Source organism: Megascapheus bottae, chromosome 17 (genome assembly GCF_031878675.1).
Source record: "Megascapheus bottae isolate mThoBot1 chromosome 17, mThoBot2.hap1, whole genome shotgun sequence".
Classification (NCBI taxonomy): domain Eukaryota; kingdom Metazoa; phylum Chordata; class Mammalia; order Rodentia; family Geomyidae; genus Megascapheus; species Megascapheus bottae.
In genome coordinates this window covers 13,476,596-13,493,458 of record NC_143525.1, presented here as the reverse complement: position 1 = coordinate 13,493,458, position 16,863 = coordinate 13,476,596, and the positions used below count along the sequence as shown (strand labels likewise).

General features: G+C 44.5%; 1 protein-coding gene across 13 annotated transcripts; it reads left to right on the top strand.

The window, feature by feature from the left end:
• The first annotated feature begins 989 nt into the window (after positions 1-989).
• Positions 990-9,434, top strand: Amz2 (archaelysin family metallopeptidase 2). Of its 13 annotated transcripts, XM_090349871.1 has the most exons (10): positions 995-1,097; positions 1,501-1,644; positions 2,113-2,180; positions 2,806-3,088; positions 3,615-3,788; positions 3,876-4,004; positions 6,283-6,446; positions 7,711-7,887; positions 8,117-8,179; positions 9,257-9,434. In XM_090349871.1, exons 4-9 carry the CDS (start codon positions 2,806-2,808, stop codon positions 8,129-8,131), a joined length of 942 nt encoding a protein of 313 aa, XP_090205997.1. In that variant the 5' UTR covers positions 995-1,097; positions 1,501-1,644; positions 2,113-2,180; the 3' UTR covers positions 8,132-8,179; positions 9,257-9,434. The 13 variants fall into 13 exon arrangements, with proteins under 13 accessions (XP_090205985.1, XP_090205997.1, XP_090205984.1 ...); XM_090349859.1 differs by lacking the exon at positions 8,117-8,179 and having other exon boundaries at positions 990-1,092; XM_090349858.1 differs by lacking the exon at positions 8,117-8,179.
• Positions 9,435-16,863: the final 7,429 nt, after the last annotated feature.

Genomic DNA, 16,863 nt, shown 5'->3' with positions numbered 1-16,863 from the left:
AAAAAATGGGGTCCGGAGAAAAATAAAATTTTCCTTCAGGTGAAGAAGTCTTGGAAGGAAACCAGGATGGGTTCGGGGAAACAGGTTTTTAATAGGACAGGGCTTCCCCAAGGGTTGGTTGGTAAGAAACTGTTGGGACAGATGAGATGGTGCCTTGAGGAGAAGGTCTGGAAAGTCAGAACAGTTACGGAGGTAAGAAGGGTGTGTGGGATGTGAAAGCCCCAAGAGTTCCAAGGCTGAGTGTGCTGGCCTGGTGAACCGTGGTGTCTGACGCTCGGCAGGTGGGCTGCATGAAGGGCTGTCGGGTAGGTTAGTGGTAGTGGGGTTGATGAGGGGATCCTGGGCTTTGATTCGCTCAACTTCTCGGGGCTGTAGGATTCCCTTGGGGTCAGAGCTTAAGTTTCCGGGGACCCGTCGGCCGCAGGTTGCAGGCCTGCCTTACAGGCCACAGACCCATACAGCCCAGCCACAACGGCCCGCGGCGCGAGCAGGCCGCTAACCAAATGAGGGGCCCCGCTCGGCGTCAACCCGCGGTCGCGGATGACTTATTTTTGACGCGGTGGTTACACACTGACTCAAGTCCCGGAGCTCTGCGAAACCACGGCTGGGCAGTCCCGGCGGTCCCGAGAGGAAATGCGGCCTCCGCCGCAGGTGGCTGAGCCCCAGCTTGCCTAGGGACTCGGCGCGGCCAGCGGGAACCCGGGCCGCGGCGCCCCCTCCCGGGCAAGCGGGGAAGAAAGAAGGCGAGGACGTGGGAGGGCAGGTTTGGGTACCTGGTCTCCCTTCCGTCAGCAGCCGCTCTGGGAGAGCGCGAGCTCGAGCTCCCCGCGCGGTGCCGCGGCCGCGCGCCACCCGCAAGGCGAAGAGGCGTGACATGGAGGCGTGACGCGACCAGGGCGGGGCCAGTGGGATTGCCCAATGGGCACAACTCTAGCGGAGGGCGGGGCCTGGAGGGGGCGGGGCTAACTCCGAAAGGGCGCGGAGGCGCTCGTGGGCGGGGCCAGAGGGGCGCACGCGCCCAGAGGCGGCACCGGGAGGCGGGAGTCTGATAGCTGTTGGCGGGAGGGCGGCGCCCAGGCGAGGCCTGTCCGGGTGAGGTTGGTGCAATGGGGCTGTCAGGGTAGGACAGCCCAGTTGGAGAGGACGGGGCGGGGGGGTAGGAGCGGTCGCGGTCGGTAGGGAAGGATGCGGATGTGGGAGGGGAGGCTGCAGCGGAAGCTGCGAGGACCGCGGGGGCGGGGTGTCACCCGGCACTAGGCCGGCCTTAGTTTATAAGGTCCCAGGAGAGGAGGGAAAGGCCAACCGAGAGTCCCCAGGGAGGCCCCACCCCTGGGACTGGGTCACACCTGAGCCGAGCCCGGAGTGCGAGTTGCTATAGGCAACCAGCTGGGGGACCAAATTCTGTTTCCTGGGATCTTTCTGGTTTTAGGGCACAACATTCCCGTTCCCCTCTCATCCCCTCACTGTGGTGACCTTGTTGCCTCTTCTGCCCCTCTTTAGCGCCTCCACCCGTGTTAGACCTGGACATGTAAGCCTCCTGACCTTTCACACTGCCTTTCCAAACTTAGTCCTCCACAACACTTACCTGAACATGCTAGCCCTTATAAGGGAAAAATTTCAATGGAACCTTCCTCCTTTATAAAGGTAGGTGGACTAGAAGAGAGCACTTTGCTTTATAGTACTATTCCATAGAAATCAGATTTTTTTTTTTTCTCATGCCAGTGGCTCTTGCCTATACTCAGGAGGTTGAGATCAGAGGATTTGGATTAGGGTGCCAAGCCAGCCAAAGCAGACAAATCCGTGAGACTCATATTTCCAGGAAACCACCAGAAAGCTGGAAATGGGAGCTATGGCTCAAATGTTAAAGTGCCAGTCTTGAGCGGAGAAAGCCAAGCAAGTGAGGCCCTGAATTCAAGCTATATTACCAGTGCAAAAAAAGTCATAGTTTACCCCAGATATGTAGTAATGAGGGTGATTCCAGAGAACAAAACATCAGCTTCACTTTTCCTGTCAGTTCTCACCTCACTAAACTAAAAACAAAAAACACTAGAGAATCAGAAAGTCTGAGAGGATGGAGACAGAGATACTCAATTGTTTTCTTTTCCAAGTCAGAAAGCCTCCTGATATTACATCTCTGATGCACTCAACTGAAGGATGAAAGTTCTACATAGGAACACAAAGTGAGTGGAAGACAACTGTCACTGTGAGTCTGGCTTTTAATTAGACATCCTAGAGTGTCATAACTGAGGTGGCTGTCAGCTTGTTTGCCTGCAGCTAAGTTACAGAAGTACTTAGATGAATTCTCTTTATGTTTGATGTTGACTATCTCTGAGTCACATTGGAAACAATGAGTTTATTTCAGGCTCTAGTGAGTCACCTCACATCATCATGGTTATTGCCCATATGACAGAGCGACATCAAATATTAGGACACCAGTAGGTTCTGTTTGCTCCTTTGGTTGGGTGTTTTAGCTTGAATTTTGAGACAGTCTCACACTGTGGAACTTGGTCTGGAACTCGTGATAACCCTGTCTCAGTCTTCGGAGTACTGGAATTACAAGTATGCACTACCACCTTAGTTTACCATTAGTTTTTATAAGAGAAACAGATTCGGTATGAGGATTGGATATAATGGTTTTCAGTGCATTGGAAACTGAAAGTAGAGAAACACTCTATAAATTTGACTAGTCTAAGATATTTAGCAATCATACCAGTCTAGGGAGAAATGAGAAATGTGCCTAGCAAATAAGTAAAAGTCCCCAATATGGATATGCATTTTTACCTACCTTTTTTTTTTTTTTTGCAGATGCATGTAGTTCAGCACTCTGAACAAACACTAAAAACAGCCCTTATCTCAAAGAACCCAGTGCTTGTGTCACAGTATGAGAAACTAGATGCTGGGGAACGACACTTAATGAATGAAGCTTTCCAGCCAGCCAGTGATCTCTTTAAACCCATTACCGTGCAATCACAGTCAGATTGGATTATCACCCACCCTGAGGTTCCCCAGGACTTTGAACAGTTTTTCAGTGATGCCTACAGAAAGACACCAACTCCAGAAAAGCACACTATTTATATACAGTCTATAGGTATGGTTTCGTGTGGTTTATCTTTGCAGTGGGGCTGTGGTCAGAGATCTTTTGGGTTGTTGCCCTGATTCAAGTGGAGGCAAGGTCTTGTATAGCCCATTCTGGCCTCACCTTAAACTGTATATAGTTCATGCTAGCCTCAAACCCCAGATCCTCCTCCTTCTTCCTCCCACGTATTTGGGTTATAGTCATGTGTCATTAGACCTGGTTTAAGTGGTTGATTTTTTTTCTTTTTAGAGTTAGATTTTTTGTTTTAGAGTTTTGGACCTTGTCCATGCGAGGCAAGCAGTCTATTACTTATGAACGTTTTACATTATGATATGATTCTACCAATTCTGCCTATGTGACGTTTCATTGTGATATTTTCATGTATTATGATGTTCATTGAAGACGTTTCATACCAAACCGACTTAAAAATGAACATTTTGTCATCAGTAACTGACTGTTGGAAAACAGAGATTGTTGTGCTTAAAATACCGAATTACTAGTTCATTGTAAAGTCCTAAAAATGTCTCTACTATTATAGGATCTCTGGCAAACACCAGAGTTATCAGTGAAGAATATATTAAATGGCTGAAGGGCTACTGTGAAGCATTTTTCTATGGCCTGACAGTGAAACTCCTAGAACCGGTGTCTGTTTCTGCCACGAGGTGTTCCTTTCGAGTCAATGATCACACACAGAACCTACAGATTCACGCAGGTGAATACAGCAACTTTACAGCTGAAATGAGCAAAGGAAATTCATATATGACATATGCAAACATATATACATTTCTCTTTAAAATAGGACATATCCTGAAGTTCTTAAAAAAGAAGAAAAGGGAAGATGCCTTCTGTGTTGTGGGGGTAACAATGATAGATCTTTACCCCAGGGACTCCTGGAACTTTGTCTTTGGACAGGCATCCTTGACAGATGGTACTCCTTTTTGACATTGTTTGATGGTAGAAACATCTGTAATGTGAGACTATTTGAAGATATTAAAAGGGAAAGCATTTTAGCCAATGATAGCTTTGATATTTAAAACTGTATGGTATTTACAATGAAGGGCTGTTCATTCCATTATGAGAAGTAGAATTCTCCAGAGACTCTGATGTGGGTTTTTCCCTGTGTGACCCTGAGGAATGTCACCTGTTTCACATGAGATTCATACAGGCAGTTCCCCTGCCATGACCCTATCAACAGGCTGTCTTGGAGATTGGGGCATTTTTCTCTTGCTAACTTTTAGCTAGAAGTTCCTCCTTCGGTTGCTAACCTGGTAATAATCACTTCAAGGCCAAGCACTGGTGGCTCATGCCTGTAATCCTAGTTACTAAGGAGGCTGAGATCTGAGGATTGTAGTTCAAAGCCAGCCTGAGCAGGAAAGCCCCAGAGACGCTTAACTTTCAGTTAATCAACAAAAACATGAAAGTGGAGATGTGGCTCAAGTGGTAGAGCACCAGCCTTGAGTGGAAAAACTAAGGGAGAATGCTCAGATCCAATTTGGCTATTGCTAGCTAGTTTATCTTACACCTTCGAGGAGGCCAGGATACATCTATTTCTATTTACAACTTCTTTTTTGAGAGATAGGGGTAAGTTTTAAAAGATTTTATGGCAGAAGATAAGACGTGGTAAAGTTGCAGGGTAGCTCCGAGATGCAGTGAGACAGTGTCATACCACAGGTAACCTGGTTTTCTTCAAGTTTAAAGATGGATATTTTAAAATTGAGAAGTATATATTACTAGTAAAGTGGTCATCTGTTTGTAGGAAACAGAAGGCATACTTTTGCTAATAATACTGTTACATAAAGTAGTCTCACAGTTGTTTGGCAAGGGAAGTCACTTGAAGCAAGTATGTGATTCAATGTAGTTTTTTTTTCCCCTTAACTTCCAGAATAGTGTCTTTCCTTAAATTTCACCTCTCACATGCTGAGAATGAGGTGAGGAACATTCTTCAGAATCAAATTGCATTGGATAAACTTCCTCTGAGTTTATTTCCTTACCCCCCCCCGCCCCCAAAAAAGTTTCAGGGGCCAAGAATACAGGGGTAGAGTCCTTGATTAGCTTGAGCAGGGCTCTGGATTCTATCCCCAACACTGCAAAGCAAAACGAAACATGATGAAAGGGCTGAAAGGGTGGCATAAATAAAAGTGATAATGTAAACAAGTCTTGTTATACAACAGTCCCCCACAGTGAGTTATGCAGCAAGCTGTGCTCTCTGGGTAGGCAGAGATGGTAGATAGAACTGTAAATGTTACACAGGAAGTCAGTGGCCAGAGTGTTTATTCTGGTCACCGGACACCAGCCATAAAATAGAATTGTGCTGTACTTTTACAAAAGAGTGAGGAGGTAATTGCTCAAAAAAGTTGTGCTCCAAACCATAATTTTGAGATATCAGGGGCCAAGGGTGGGGCATGAGAGGAAGCCAGCAACCCTTGCTGACATGAATGAAGCAGAGATCTGTGTGCTGTGTTTCTGCAGGTGAAAATCATGGCTATGTTCATGGGATTATTTCATGACTCCATTTGGAGTGCTTTTGGAAAAAAAAAACAAACCCAAAGAACTTCTTTGGGGGGCAGGGTGGTAGTACTGGAGTCTAAAGGCCCTTGGCTAGGTTGACACTTTACTGCTGACCCACTCCTCCAGCCTTATTTTTCACTGGTTATTTTTAGAATGGGGTCTTCCTTCCCATCCAGACACACACCTGGACTGCAGTCTTCCTACCTTAGGCTTTGGGTAGTTGTGAGGATTACAGGTGTGCACCATCTTGCGGAGATGACATCTTATGGACTTTTCTGCCCTGGCCTGGAACTTCTGTCTTCCTGACCTCAGCTTTCCACTTGGCTCACCATGATAGGCCCAGGCTGCTGGATCTAGTGATGAGTTAAGAAGTGACGTTTTCTGCCTACACTAGCCTCGAGCCAGTACTCTTCCTGTTCTCAGCAATTCCCACTCCCCTACCTGCGGGCAAATAGCTAGCAATATAGGTGTGAGCCACTGGCACTGGACTTGAAATTTTTCATTTTGACCATCCATTAGAGGAAGGCAAATTGGGTAGCAGGTGAAGATTCTGATAGGGAGACCTGGCGGGGGAAGTCCTCTTTATGTTGGCAAACCCTAATTGTATTAGATGCTGTGAATACTAGTACAGAGGTGCACTCTGAGCACCTTCCTGCAGGAATCTCACCCTCTACTTGTGGTTGCTGTCCCTTTCATAGGTGTGGGAATATTCAGCTTCGCCAGATATTGCAGAGATTTCTATAGCTCACACTACAAAGGCAAGGTGAAGAAGCCTAAGAGAGTATCTTCCAGTGACTATTCCATCTTTAATAACTACTATGTCCCTGAGATCACTAGTGTGTTGCTGCTGCGATCCTGTAAGGTAAGTTGTGTAAAAATACTACAAGAACATTAAAAAAAAATGAGAGCCAGGTGTGGTGGCTCACACCTATAATCTAGCTACTCAGGAGGCTGAGATCTGAGGATCATGGTTCAAAACTAGCCAGGGCACTAAAGACTGTAAGACTCTTTATCTCCAATTGACCACTAGAAAAGCAGAAGTAGTGGTGTGGCTCAAGGGGTAGGGCGGTAGCCTTGAGCTGAAGAACTCAGGGACAGCACCCAGGCCCAGAGTTCAAGCCCTATAACTGATAATTAACTAACTAAATAATGAGAAAGAGATATCTTATTGTTTAAGGCATATACTACCAGTCTTTGAGGTGTATAAGTGAGTTTAGATCAGTTGTATACTTTTGATTGCTATTGCTAGACTGAAATTTAAAAGAAGACAGAATTTTAACTGGATGCCTTTACAACAAAATTTATAATACTGGTGTGAGATTGGTCCTGCTACCATAAGCATACTGGGTTGCTCCCTTGTCCTCACAGTTAATTATTCTTGGATTCTGGTATTCTCATGTAGGCTGCCACAACTACTGAGCAAAATTGCCTTCCCGAAGAGGTTTTTCTGGCTCTCAGGGAGAACTGTGATACTTCCTAACACTCCCCACCAAGCCTGCAACTCTTTGGAAAGTCTGTCCCTCATTTTTCCCTTTGTTTCATAGCTTGAAACGTTCTGCTTTCCCCAGAACTGTTTATTGGGGTTTGAGAAATAAGCCCCTTAGTTCAAACTATGTTCCTAGAGTCTCCTTATTACCATGCAGATCAAGCCCCGCCCCTTCCTCTCAGCTGGAGGGGGGAGAGGGAGGTGAGGGAAAGAGCCAGGATCTGAACTATTACAAGTGACCTACTGATCTAGAGATAAATGTTCTCAGCCTAGGGTGAGTTTACCACCCAGGGGTCATCTGTCAAGGTCTGGAGACATTTTCCATGGCCACAGTTGAGGAGGGTTCTCCTACCATCTAATGGGTAGAGGCCAGGAATGCTGGAAAGCTTCCCACAACACCTAGGACAGCTCCCTCCAGATGACATTAACCATCCACCATGTCACCAATATGGAAGGAGAAAGCCTGGTCCAGAGTATGTTAAGGAAACCAAATAAGGCTTTGGGACATTTAGGAAATGATGGATTAATAAGTCTTTGGAGATCTGAAACTGAGTTAATTCCAGTAAATCTGTTTCTTGGAAAAGCAAGAAATGTGATAGGTAACTTGATGATGAGGGTAATGTATTTGAATGTCTTGCAGACTTTAACCCATGAGATTGGACACATATTTGGACTAAGGCACTGCCAGTGGCTCGCGTGTCTAATGCAAGGCTCCAACCACTTGGAAGAAGCTGATCGGCGTCCTCTAAACTATTGCCCTATCTGCTTGCGCAAGTTACAGTGTGCTCTTGGCTTCAGTATTGTAGAAAGATACAAGGTAAATTTTTGGAGTTGACAGGAGGTAAGTGGTTCTTTAAGTAGCAAAGTAACATGTTCTATTAAGTCCTTTAGGGTGATGATTTATCAGAGGAAATCATTGTAGGGACAAGCAGGAAGTTGTGGGGTTTTTTTTAAGGCTAAGAATCACCTCTCTTAAAAACTTTTATCTTGACTGTCTCACTTATAGCTCAGTGGCTAATGGTGACAGTTTATTTCTCATCTTTTAGGGCAGGAGAGATTGATATTGCAAGAGAAAATAAATATTGATATTTATAGCCAAGTTCATTTTTGTAAGTCATATAAATGTGTGTATGTGTTTTATTTTTCCAAATATGTCCATTATGAGGAGGGAATGATTCCCTTTCAGAGAAAAGAAGAAAAGTAATTTACATATGTATACATGTGTGTCCACATACACATCAGTATACCTTTTTTTTTTTTTGCCAGTTCTGGGGCTTGAACTCAAGGCCTGAGCACTGTCTTTGGGCTTTCTCAGGTTTTTCTATGTATGTGGGATCAAGGACACGAACCTGGGTAGCATGTGAGGCAAGCACTCTACCACTAGGCTGGCCAAGCTCCCGGGGCCCACATCAGTGTACATTTATGTGTGTGGACTTAAACATCTACATCCAGGGATGGAAGTGTGGTTCAGCCATGGTTCAGCCAAGTGTGAGGTCCTAAGTTCCAACCATAGTCCTGCCACAAAGAAAGTATACACGTTTCTCCTTGCATACATGTCTCTCCAAGCCTTTGTGTTCACTCACATGCACGTTAAACTAAAAGTATGGTATAACACCTTATGGAGTATTTAATAAGTAGAGGAAATAAAGCTATTATTATGCTGCCATCTGAAAATAAATAGTGAAAGAATAGTGTATTTACTTCCCATCTTTTTTCCTCTGATATTTTTGTAGACATGTATAGTCTGTGTATTTCACTCAGATGTCATTAGTGCTATCTTACATTCATGGCAATCTTGATCAAATTCAGAATCTTCATGAAGTAATACAGGTAATAGTGCACCTATTGGCACCGATGCCAATGTTCTTTTCTTGGTTAGCATTGTGTTATGTGTGTATTTAACCAGATGCCAGTGGCTCATGCCTGTAATCGTAGCTACTTAGGAGGCTGAGATCTGAGGAACCTGGTTGCAAGCCAGCCCCGGTAGGAAAGTCTGTCAGACTCTTATCTCCAATGAACCAGCAAAAAGCTGAAGGGTGGCTATGGCTCAAATGATAGAGCCTTCAGCAAAAAAGCTAAGGAACAGTATCCAGGCTCTGAGTTCAATCCCTAGTACCAGCACAAAATTTTGAAGAAAAAAAACAAAAGATAAGCAAATCAAATGTGAAAGTTTTCTGTCTTTCCAGGCACTGGTGAGGTGGATCGATGAGGACTGTACCGACACATCAGTTTCAAAGCCCAGCTGTGAAAGTGCTGTGAGCACGCCGAAACCAGTGGAAGCCTTTAAGGAATGGAGAGAGTGGGTGATAAAATGCATTGCTGTTCTCCAAAATAAGGAGTAATTAAACCAATCCTTGCATATTACTTTTATTTGGCTGGAGTCCTTATTGGGAAAAAACCATTTTCCCATTCTGTGCAACGTCTAACAGAATAGAACCTTCTTTTAAGTAGCAGGACTGAAAGGAGACTCATGGCAGTAAAAATTCTTTTATCTTACTAGCTTGGTCTGGGGCAAGTAAGCACATCATTTCTATTTTACACTGTTTATGTCTCACAAGAAAGCTAGGATTAGTAATAGCTATTACTAATACATAAATAAATACTTTAAAAATAGCTCTATATATGTCTCAAGGAATAAACCAACAGCCTTGCAGGGGTGGCTTTTGTTTGTAGAAGAGATGCGGTCCCTCATGAGGCTCAGCTGAGTCAGCATTAGGAAATTCCATAGGCTCCAGTCTTTCATTCTCTACCCCTCTTTTTCTGTATTTCCTACCCTTTCTTTGCTTTTTATTGTCTTGGCTCTAAAAAAAAAAGCAATAACTTGTGTCAAATTTTAGTAGCTTAAAGTATGACTCCCTCTCAAAATTGTAAGAGCCAGGTTCTGGTGGCTTGAAATCCTCAGGAGGCTGAGGTTTGAGGGTTATGGTTCAAAACCAGACCAGGTAGACATACCTGAGTCAACCACTAGAGAGCCAGAAGTGGAGGTGTGGCTCAATTAGTACAGTGCCAGCTTTGAGCAGAAAATGCCAAGCATTTCTGCTTGGCCCTGAGTTTAGATCCCAGAATCTGTATGCACATGTATGTGTGTCTGTGTGTGTGTGTGCTTGCACACACAGACTATAAATGATACTTTTTTTTCCCCGCCAGTCCTGGGCCTTGAACTCAGGGCCTGAGCATCATTCTTGGGCTTTTTCAAGGCTAGAGCTCTACCACTTGAGGATAATTGGTTTTCTTTTTTTTCCTTGTACTTTGAAACCAAAATGCTTTCACCATTGTTACCTCCACAGGTATGTTGGGAAGCAGAGTTTATACTTAATGTTTTCCTTTAGGTTCTATGTTCTTATTTGATTAAACTTTAAATTATTTTTTCAGATGTCTTTATTTATTTATTTATTTTGCCAGTCCTGGGCTTGGGCTCAGGGCCTGACCACTGTCCCTGGATTTTTCTCAAGGCTAGGGCTCTACCACTTGAGCCACAGCACCACTTCTGGCTTTTTGCTACGTATGTGGTACTGAGGAATCGAACCCGGGTCTTCGTGCATGCTAGGCAAGCAGTCTACCATTAGGCCAGACTCCCAGCCCTATTCTTTTTTTTTTTTTTTTTTTTTTTTTTTGCCAGTCCTGGGCTTGAGCTCAGGGCCTGAGCACTGTCCTTGGACTTTCTCAAGGCTAGAGCTCTACCACTTGAGCCTCAGCTCCACTTCTGGCTTTTTTTTCTGTGTGTGGTACCGAGGAATCGAATCCGGGTCTTCATGCATGCTAGGCAAGCACTTTAACCACTAGGCCAAACTCCCGGCCCTATTTTTTTTTTTTATTAAGCAGTACAAGGGGTTTCAATTCCACAAGCCAGGTTATGAGTACAGTGTATCTTGGTCAGTGTCACCCCTTCCATCATTCTCCCATTTTCTCCCATCCTATTTCTGCCCTCAAGTTACATAATTCATCATTTACATAATATACATGGACTATAGTGACTGTACGTGCTCACTCTTTCTCCCTCCATTCATGTGTCTTTCCCATTGCCCTCACTCACTTATGTTAGACAAATGTTGGTTTGAAACCAGCCAGGCATGGTGTACACTCCATAGCATGAGGCAGGGGGACTTAGTGACTTAGTGAGTCCCCAGGCCAGTCTGGGTTATGTCGGGTAACCCTGTCTCAAAGAAACAACAAACAAGAAAAAAAAAATGGTCTGCTATTAAAATTAAATGGAAAGAGAAAGTTGATCATTTTAACCCTGAGAAGCACCAGATGGAGCACAGGATTTTACGGATTTTGTTTGTGTTTTATTTCTTCTTTGAATAACGTACTGAAAATAGTTTTATTATTATTAAGGTGCTGTACAGAGGGGATACCATTTCTTAAGTCAGGTAAAGAGCATACATTTCTTTTTTTAGACAATGTTACCCGTTTCTTTGCTTTCCCCCAGTTTTCTCCTACTAAATAATGAATTTTATGGCCTAGTCTTGTACATTTTTTTTGGTGGGTTGTGGGGCTTGAACTCTGGGCATAGGCACTGTCCTGGAGCTCTTCAGCTTAAGGCTAGCTCTCTACCACTGAGCCACAGTGCCACTTCCCATTTTCTGGTGGTTAATTGGAAGTAAGAGTCTCATGGACTTTAGTGTCTGGGCTGACTTTGAACCATGATCCTCAGATCTCAGCCTCCTGAGTAGCTAGGAATACAGGCATGAGCCAGAACGCCCGTCTCCATTCTTGTACGTTTTTATTCATTGTCATTCAAGGAATGACACTCTAATCCTGTAGGTCTGTATTAGTAGCATAAAGGTGGAATGCTTGCCTGGAGTTCACAAGGCCCTAGTTTCAAACTCCAGTACTGCCCACAAAAAATAAAAATAAATAAATAAATAAAAGGAAAGAAAACAATAATTTAAAAAAACCCTGAAACCCCAAACAACCACTTTTAAGAGATGGTAGTAACAGAAGAGTAGCAAGGATTCCTGTAATATCCCAGTCATTTGGGGGTCCCTGAACCTCCCCCCTCAGCAATAGAGGCACCAGCACTCAATGAACAGAAGTAGAAGTCAGTTTAATAGCAGCGCAGTGGCCACTCTCCACCTTGGGGCTGAGCTTTTAAAGGACAGTGCCACACGTAGGTTCAACAAGAAAACACCACATGCAGGTGGTCAAGCAGTTTAAGCATGTTTACCAAAAAGAAAAAAAAACAAAAAACAAAAAACAACTAGATAGCTAATCCTGACAGGCTATTGCATTCATTCCACTTGGTTTTGTTCATTTGTTTCCTTTTTTGAGCACTGAATTAGCAGTTGGGCCTAATTAGCAGGATCGCACCAGGTAACCTAGAATTCACTATCCAGGTGTGCGCGCCACCTAGCCCGACCCCAGCTTGCTGTCTGAAACATGAATTCCCCTCTAGAGGGTTTTTCTTTTTCTGTTGTGGCAGTACTGGAGTTCTCGAACTTGCAAGGCACGCGCCCTACCCCTTAAGCCCCAAGCCCTTGAGGTGGCTAACTTTGAAATGGCAAACTCTGAAGTGCTCCTAGAGGCGGGAGCGTTCTGCAGCTAGGATCCCAGATGCTAAAATCTAAGCAGGCAGCGGCCTGGGGACTGCTACAGCTGGCCCTCCCCTGCCCTGCCCTGCCCTCCCCTGCCCTGCCCTGCCCTGCCCTGCCCGCGCAGGAAGCCTGCGGCTGCTGGCCAGGATTGCGCCTGGAGAGAGCGCACGCAAGCACGCACGCACGCGCGTGCTTGGGGCCTGCAGTGGCCGCCACCTGTTTCCGCCCGTCTGGCTGCTGGGACTTTCCCTTGAATAGAAGTGCGGAGTCGGCATCGTTGTGCCCAGGTGTCGGAGACCCCGGGTAACCTCCTCCTCCCCGCCTTCGCAGCCTCCGGCGCCCGCCTTCCCGGGAAGCCTGCGACCACGCCCCTCTGGGCACCGAGCCCTGCGGAGCCCAGCACCCAGCTTGGCCTCGGAAGATCCGGATGGAGGTGGCAGCTCCGCAGTGAGTGGCTTCCGTGGGTCCCCACAGCTTCTTCTCAAAGCTGGAGCCGTAGTTTCCCATTTTGTAGTTTTAGATTTCTGCTCTCCACCGGGAGCAGCACCAGCCAGAAGAAACATAATACAGGCCACCGTCAGAGTTTAACTTTTAAGTGCAATTAGCGAATGCAAAACCAAGATAAAAAGCAAACCATGTATTGGTGGCTCATGCCTATGGAGGAAGCTGCCACCCAGAGGATCGTCACTGCTTGCCAGTCAGGTTTCCAGTTAACCTGCAAATGCCTTACTGGGGGTGTGGCTTAAGTGGTAGAAAACCAGCTGTTATCAAGCTGAGTGAGAGCCTGGGGTACTAAGTTCGAGCCCCAGTACCTATACACACAAACACACACACACACAGAGAAACAAGTAGAGTTAATTTCAGTGACATATTCAGTGCATCCATACTGTTTCCAACATGTAATCAGTATAAATATTGAGATTTTATAACCATTACACATGTCAAGTCTTCAAAATCTGGCATGCTTCGCCCATAGCACACCTCAGTTGGAACAGGCCCCATTTCAGAAGCTCAGAAAGATAAACCATGGAACTAGAGTTGGCAGAAGAGAAAGACTTCCCTGAGAAGAAGCTCAAGTAGAAAGGGTCTGAGTACAGTGAAAGTGCTGGCTCAAGTATCCAATGAGTTTGTGATAGTTCTGTAACTTCAAGCTGCAGGATTGTTTTTTACCCTTCTTTTTCACTGCCAAGGGCCAGAGCTTTTCTTTTCATGCATTTTCAGTTTGGCAAAGTGACTTGTAAAGTGTTCCTGAAGTGGAGATTATCTTGTTCATTTGTCAAGCTAGTCTGCCAAGTAAATGTGTTGTGCAGTTAAATCAAAGGTAAGAATGGGGCCCATCTCAAAAGTTTTTTCTGATTTCCAGTCTGTCATGTTTTCCCTGATACCGACTTCATGAAAGTAAAATACCTACAGCCAGAAGTCAAACTGAATTTTTTTTCAAATTGTTTATAAAATGGCTTATAAGATTAAACTTCCTTTCAACTTCTTCTCTAATCAAGTGGAGCCATCTGGAATTGCTCAGAGTAAGAGAAGTCAGTTTCTATGTTTCTGCCTTAGCACTAAGATGAAAGTTACAGTATTTGGGAAAACAGTCCTGTATCCGTTATCAGTCATTTACTGGCTAGGGATATACTCATGACAGAGGACTTACTTAGCATTCCTGAGGTCCCAAGGTCTATCCCCATCACTGAGAAAAGGTGTGAGGGGCGAGGGAAAGAGTGAGAATGAGCAGGGCAGAAGGCAGGAAAGTACACACCAATTCCATATTGGAAAATGGCAGAAAGCATTTTGAATATTATCAATATAGCAGGCAGCTCATACCTTAATCCTAGCAACTCAGGTTTAAAATCTAAGTATCATTGTTCAAAGCCAGTCTAGAAAGGATAGTCTGTGAGAATTTTATCTCCAGTTATCCACCAAAATGCTAGCAGTGGAGCTGTGGCTCAAGTGATAGGGAACCAGCCTCAAATGAATAAAAGCTAAGGGACAATACCCAGGCCCTGAGTTCAAGTCTCAGTCCCACCATACCAACACAGACACATAAGACCCAGAAATGTCTGAGGAGGTAGATTACCCAGAGATAAGTCAGTTACTTTGGTCTGATCTCATTTCATACATGCATTGAAATGTCATGGTGTGTCCCATAAATATGAACAATTACCATGTGTTAATAAAACACTGGGCTCTGTAGGTGATGGCTTACATCTGTAATCTCAGTACTTCTGATGACTGAGGCAAGAGGGTTTTAAGTTTGAGACCAGCATGGCTACATAAAAAGATGTTGTCTCAAATAAAACCCCCAAACAAGAAATTGGAAAACAAGCAAAATATAGTAGCTCATCTCTACCTGAGATGGCTTACCTGAGAGGCAAAAATTGGGAAAATCAGAGTTTCAGATCAGTCACAGCAAAAAGTCTGAGAGCCTTTCTCAATCAATAAAAAGTTGGGCATGGTGGTATATGTCTGTCATTCCAGCTATGTGGGAAATTTAAATAGGAGGATGGATGTCCAGGAAGGCAGAGGCAAAAAGTAGGACTTTATTTGAAAAATAACAAAAAGCCCAAAGGAGTGTGGCTCAAGTAGTAGAGGGCCTGCCTAGTAAGCATAAAGTCCCGAGTTCGAATCATAATACTGCCAAAGAAGGAAAACTGGTAAATTGAACCCCAAATCTGCCTGGGTAATCTGTCAGTACTCCTAGTTCTCCATCTGTATCCCTACCCCAGTACTTTTCCTTCTCCTCTCTTATTTAGTCTTTGCTCAGGGACAGTGTTTCTCCCTTGTGGCTAACAAGCCTACTTCTGCTGAGCACTTTGAGATCTGTCCTGGGATTTCAGAACAATGGGTTTCTAGCACTGTGCTTTCAGTGTTTTGTGGACATCCAGCTACTCTAAGTCACACTAACTCCAGACTCTTTTGAGCTATGCTCATAAATAGATAAAATAGGTCAGTGAGAAATAATGAGTTTGTTTATTCATGTATAATTTATTCATTCAGTACTTAATAGAGTGCCACCTACTATGTGTTAGGCTCTCTGTTCAAAGCCTTGTGGGAGTATATCCAAACCAAATCTAAAATCTACCCTAATATTAGAGTAGTAGAAGCACAGATAATCAAGGCGTCAAATAGTTTTATAACAACGTCAGAGTAAAAGATTAGAAACAAATTACAGTTTTGGTAGGCCAGTCAGGAATTGGAGATGTCATGGCTATCCACCAAGCATGCCTGCCATGATGTCTGGCCTTACTACAGGCCCAAAGCCACAGGTTGAGATGACCATGGACAGAAACCTCAGAAATCTCCATAGAGAGGACATTTTGAGGTGACCAAAGGAAAAGGTTATGCCGAATATAAATCTAAATGAAGGTATACTGAGCCCAGGGCACGAGTGCTCCAGCTTAGAACCGTTAAGAACAATTCTAGGAACAGTCAGAAAGCTAGTGAGGAGCCAGGTATTGGCAGTTCATGCCTGCAATCCTAACTACTCAAGAGGCCGAGATCTGAGGATCAAGGTTCAAAGACAACCTGGGCAAAAAAAGTCAGTGAGACACATCTCCAATTAGTCACCAAAAAGCTGGAAGTGAAGCTGTGGCTCAAGTGATAGAGGGTTAGCCTTTCACATAAATAAATAAATAGAAGAAAGAAAGAAAGAAAAATTAAGGGGCAGCTAGTTCAAGGCCCAAGACTGGCACAAAAAAAAAAAAAAAAAAGAAAAAAAAAGAAAAAAAAAAGCCAGTGAGGTCAACACAGAAAGTCAGGCACCCAGGGCCCATCTTTAAGGACTTCTGTCTGACTTGTACTGTAAAGGAATTCTTCTCTGGCTGCTGAGTGGGAAATAAAGACAGGGTGGCTTGTAGTGGCAGTGAAGTCAGTGGACTAATCCAGTCAAGGTGATACAGCTTGGAAGGAGGCTCTGGAGAAGCTGATATATTTAGAAAGTAGGGCTGATAGGATATTGGTTGGAGAAAAGGATTCAGAGTTCCCCTCAGGACACTGCTTGATCCCCACCTGCTACCCTGAGGGGCCCAAGCAGAGTTGCATGCCAGCAAGGAGGAGACTGAGAATGGGAGGTGGGAACGTAGAGGAGGAGCTTAGATCCGGTTTCTGTTCTAAGCATACTTGGGTTTCTTGAGTTATTGGAAACACATGGCCAGAATTCAAGTTTTTCTCGCAATAATCTTTGGAGATTTCTGGAACAGCAAAAGTGGCTGTACAATCTCCACTCTAGGAAATCAATAGGCACTTAAGTACTTTAGGTGCAA

Coding starts and splice junctions, on each gene's coding strand:
- Amz2 (XM_090349859.1), top strand. CDS start 2,806: ATGCATGTAGTTCAGCACTCTGAACAAACACTAAAAACAGCCCTTATC. Junction 6,447..7,710: donor TGCTGCTGCGATCCTGTAAG/GTAAGTTGTGTA, acceptor AATGTCTTGCAG/ACTTTAACCCATGAGATTGG. Junction 7,888..9,256: donor GTATTGTAGAAAGATACAAG/GTAAATTTTTGG, acceptor CTGTCTTTCCAG/GCACTGGTGAGGTGGATCGA.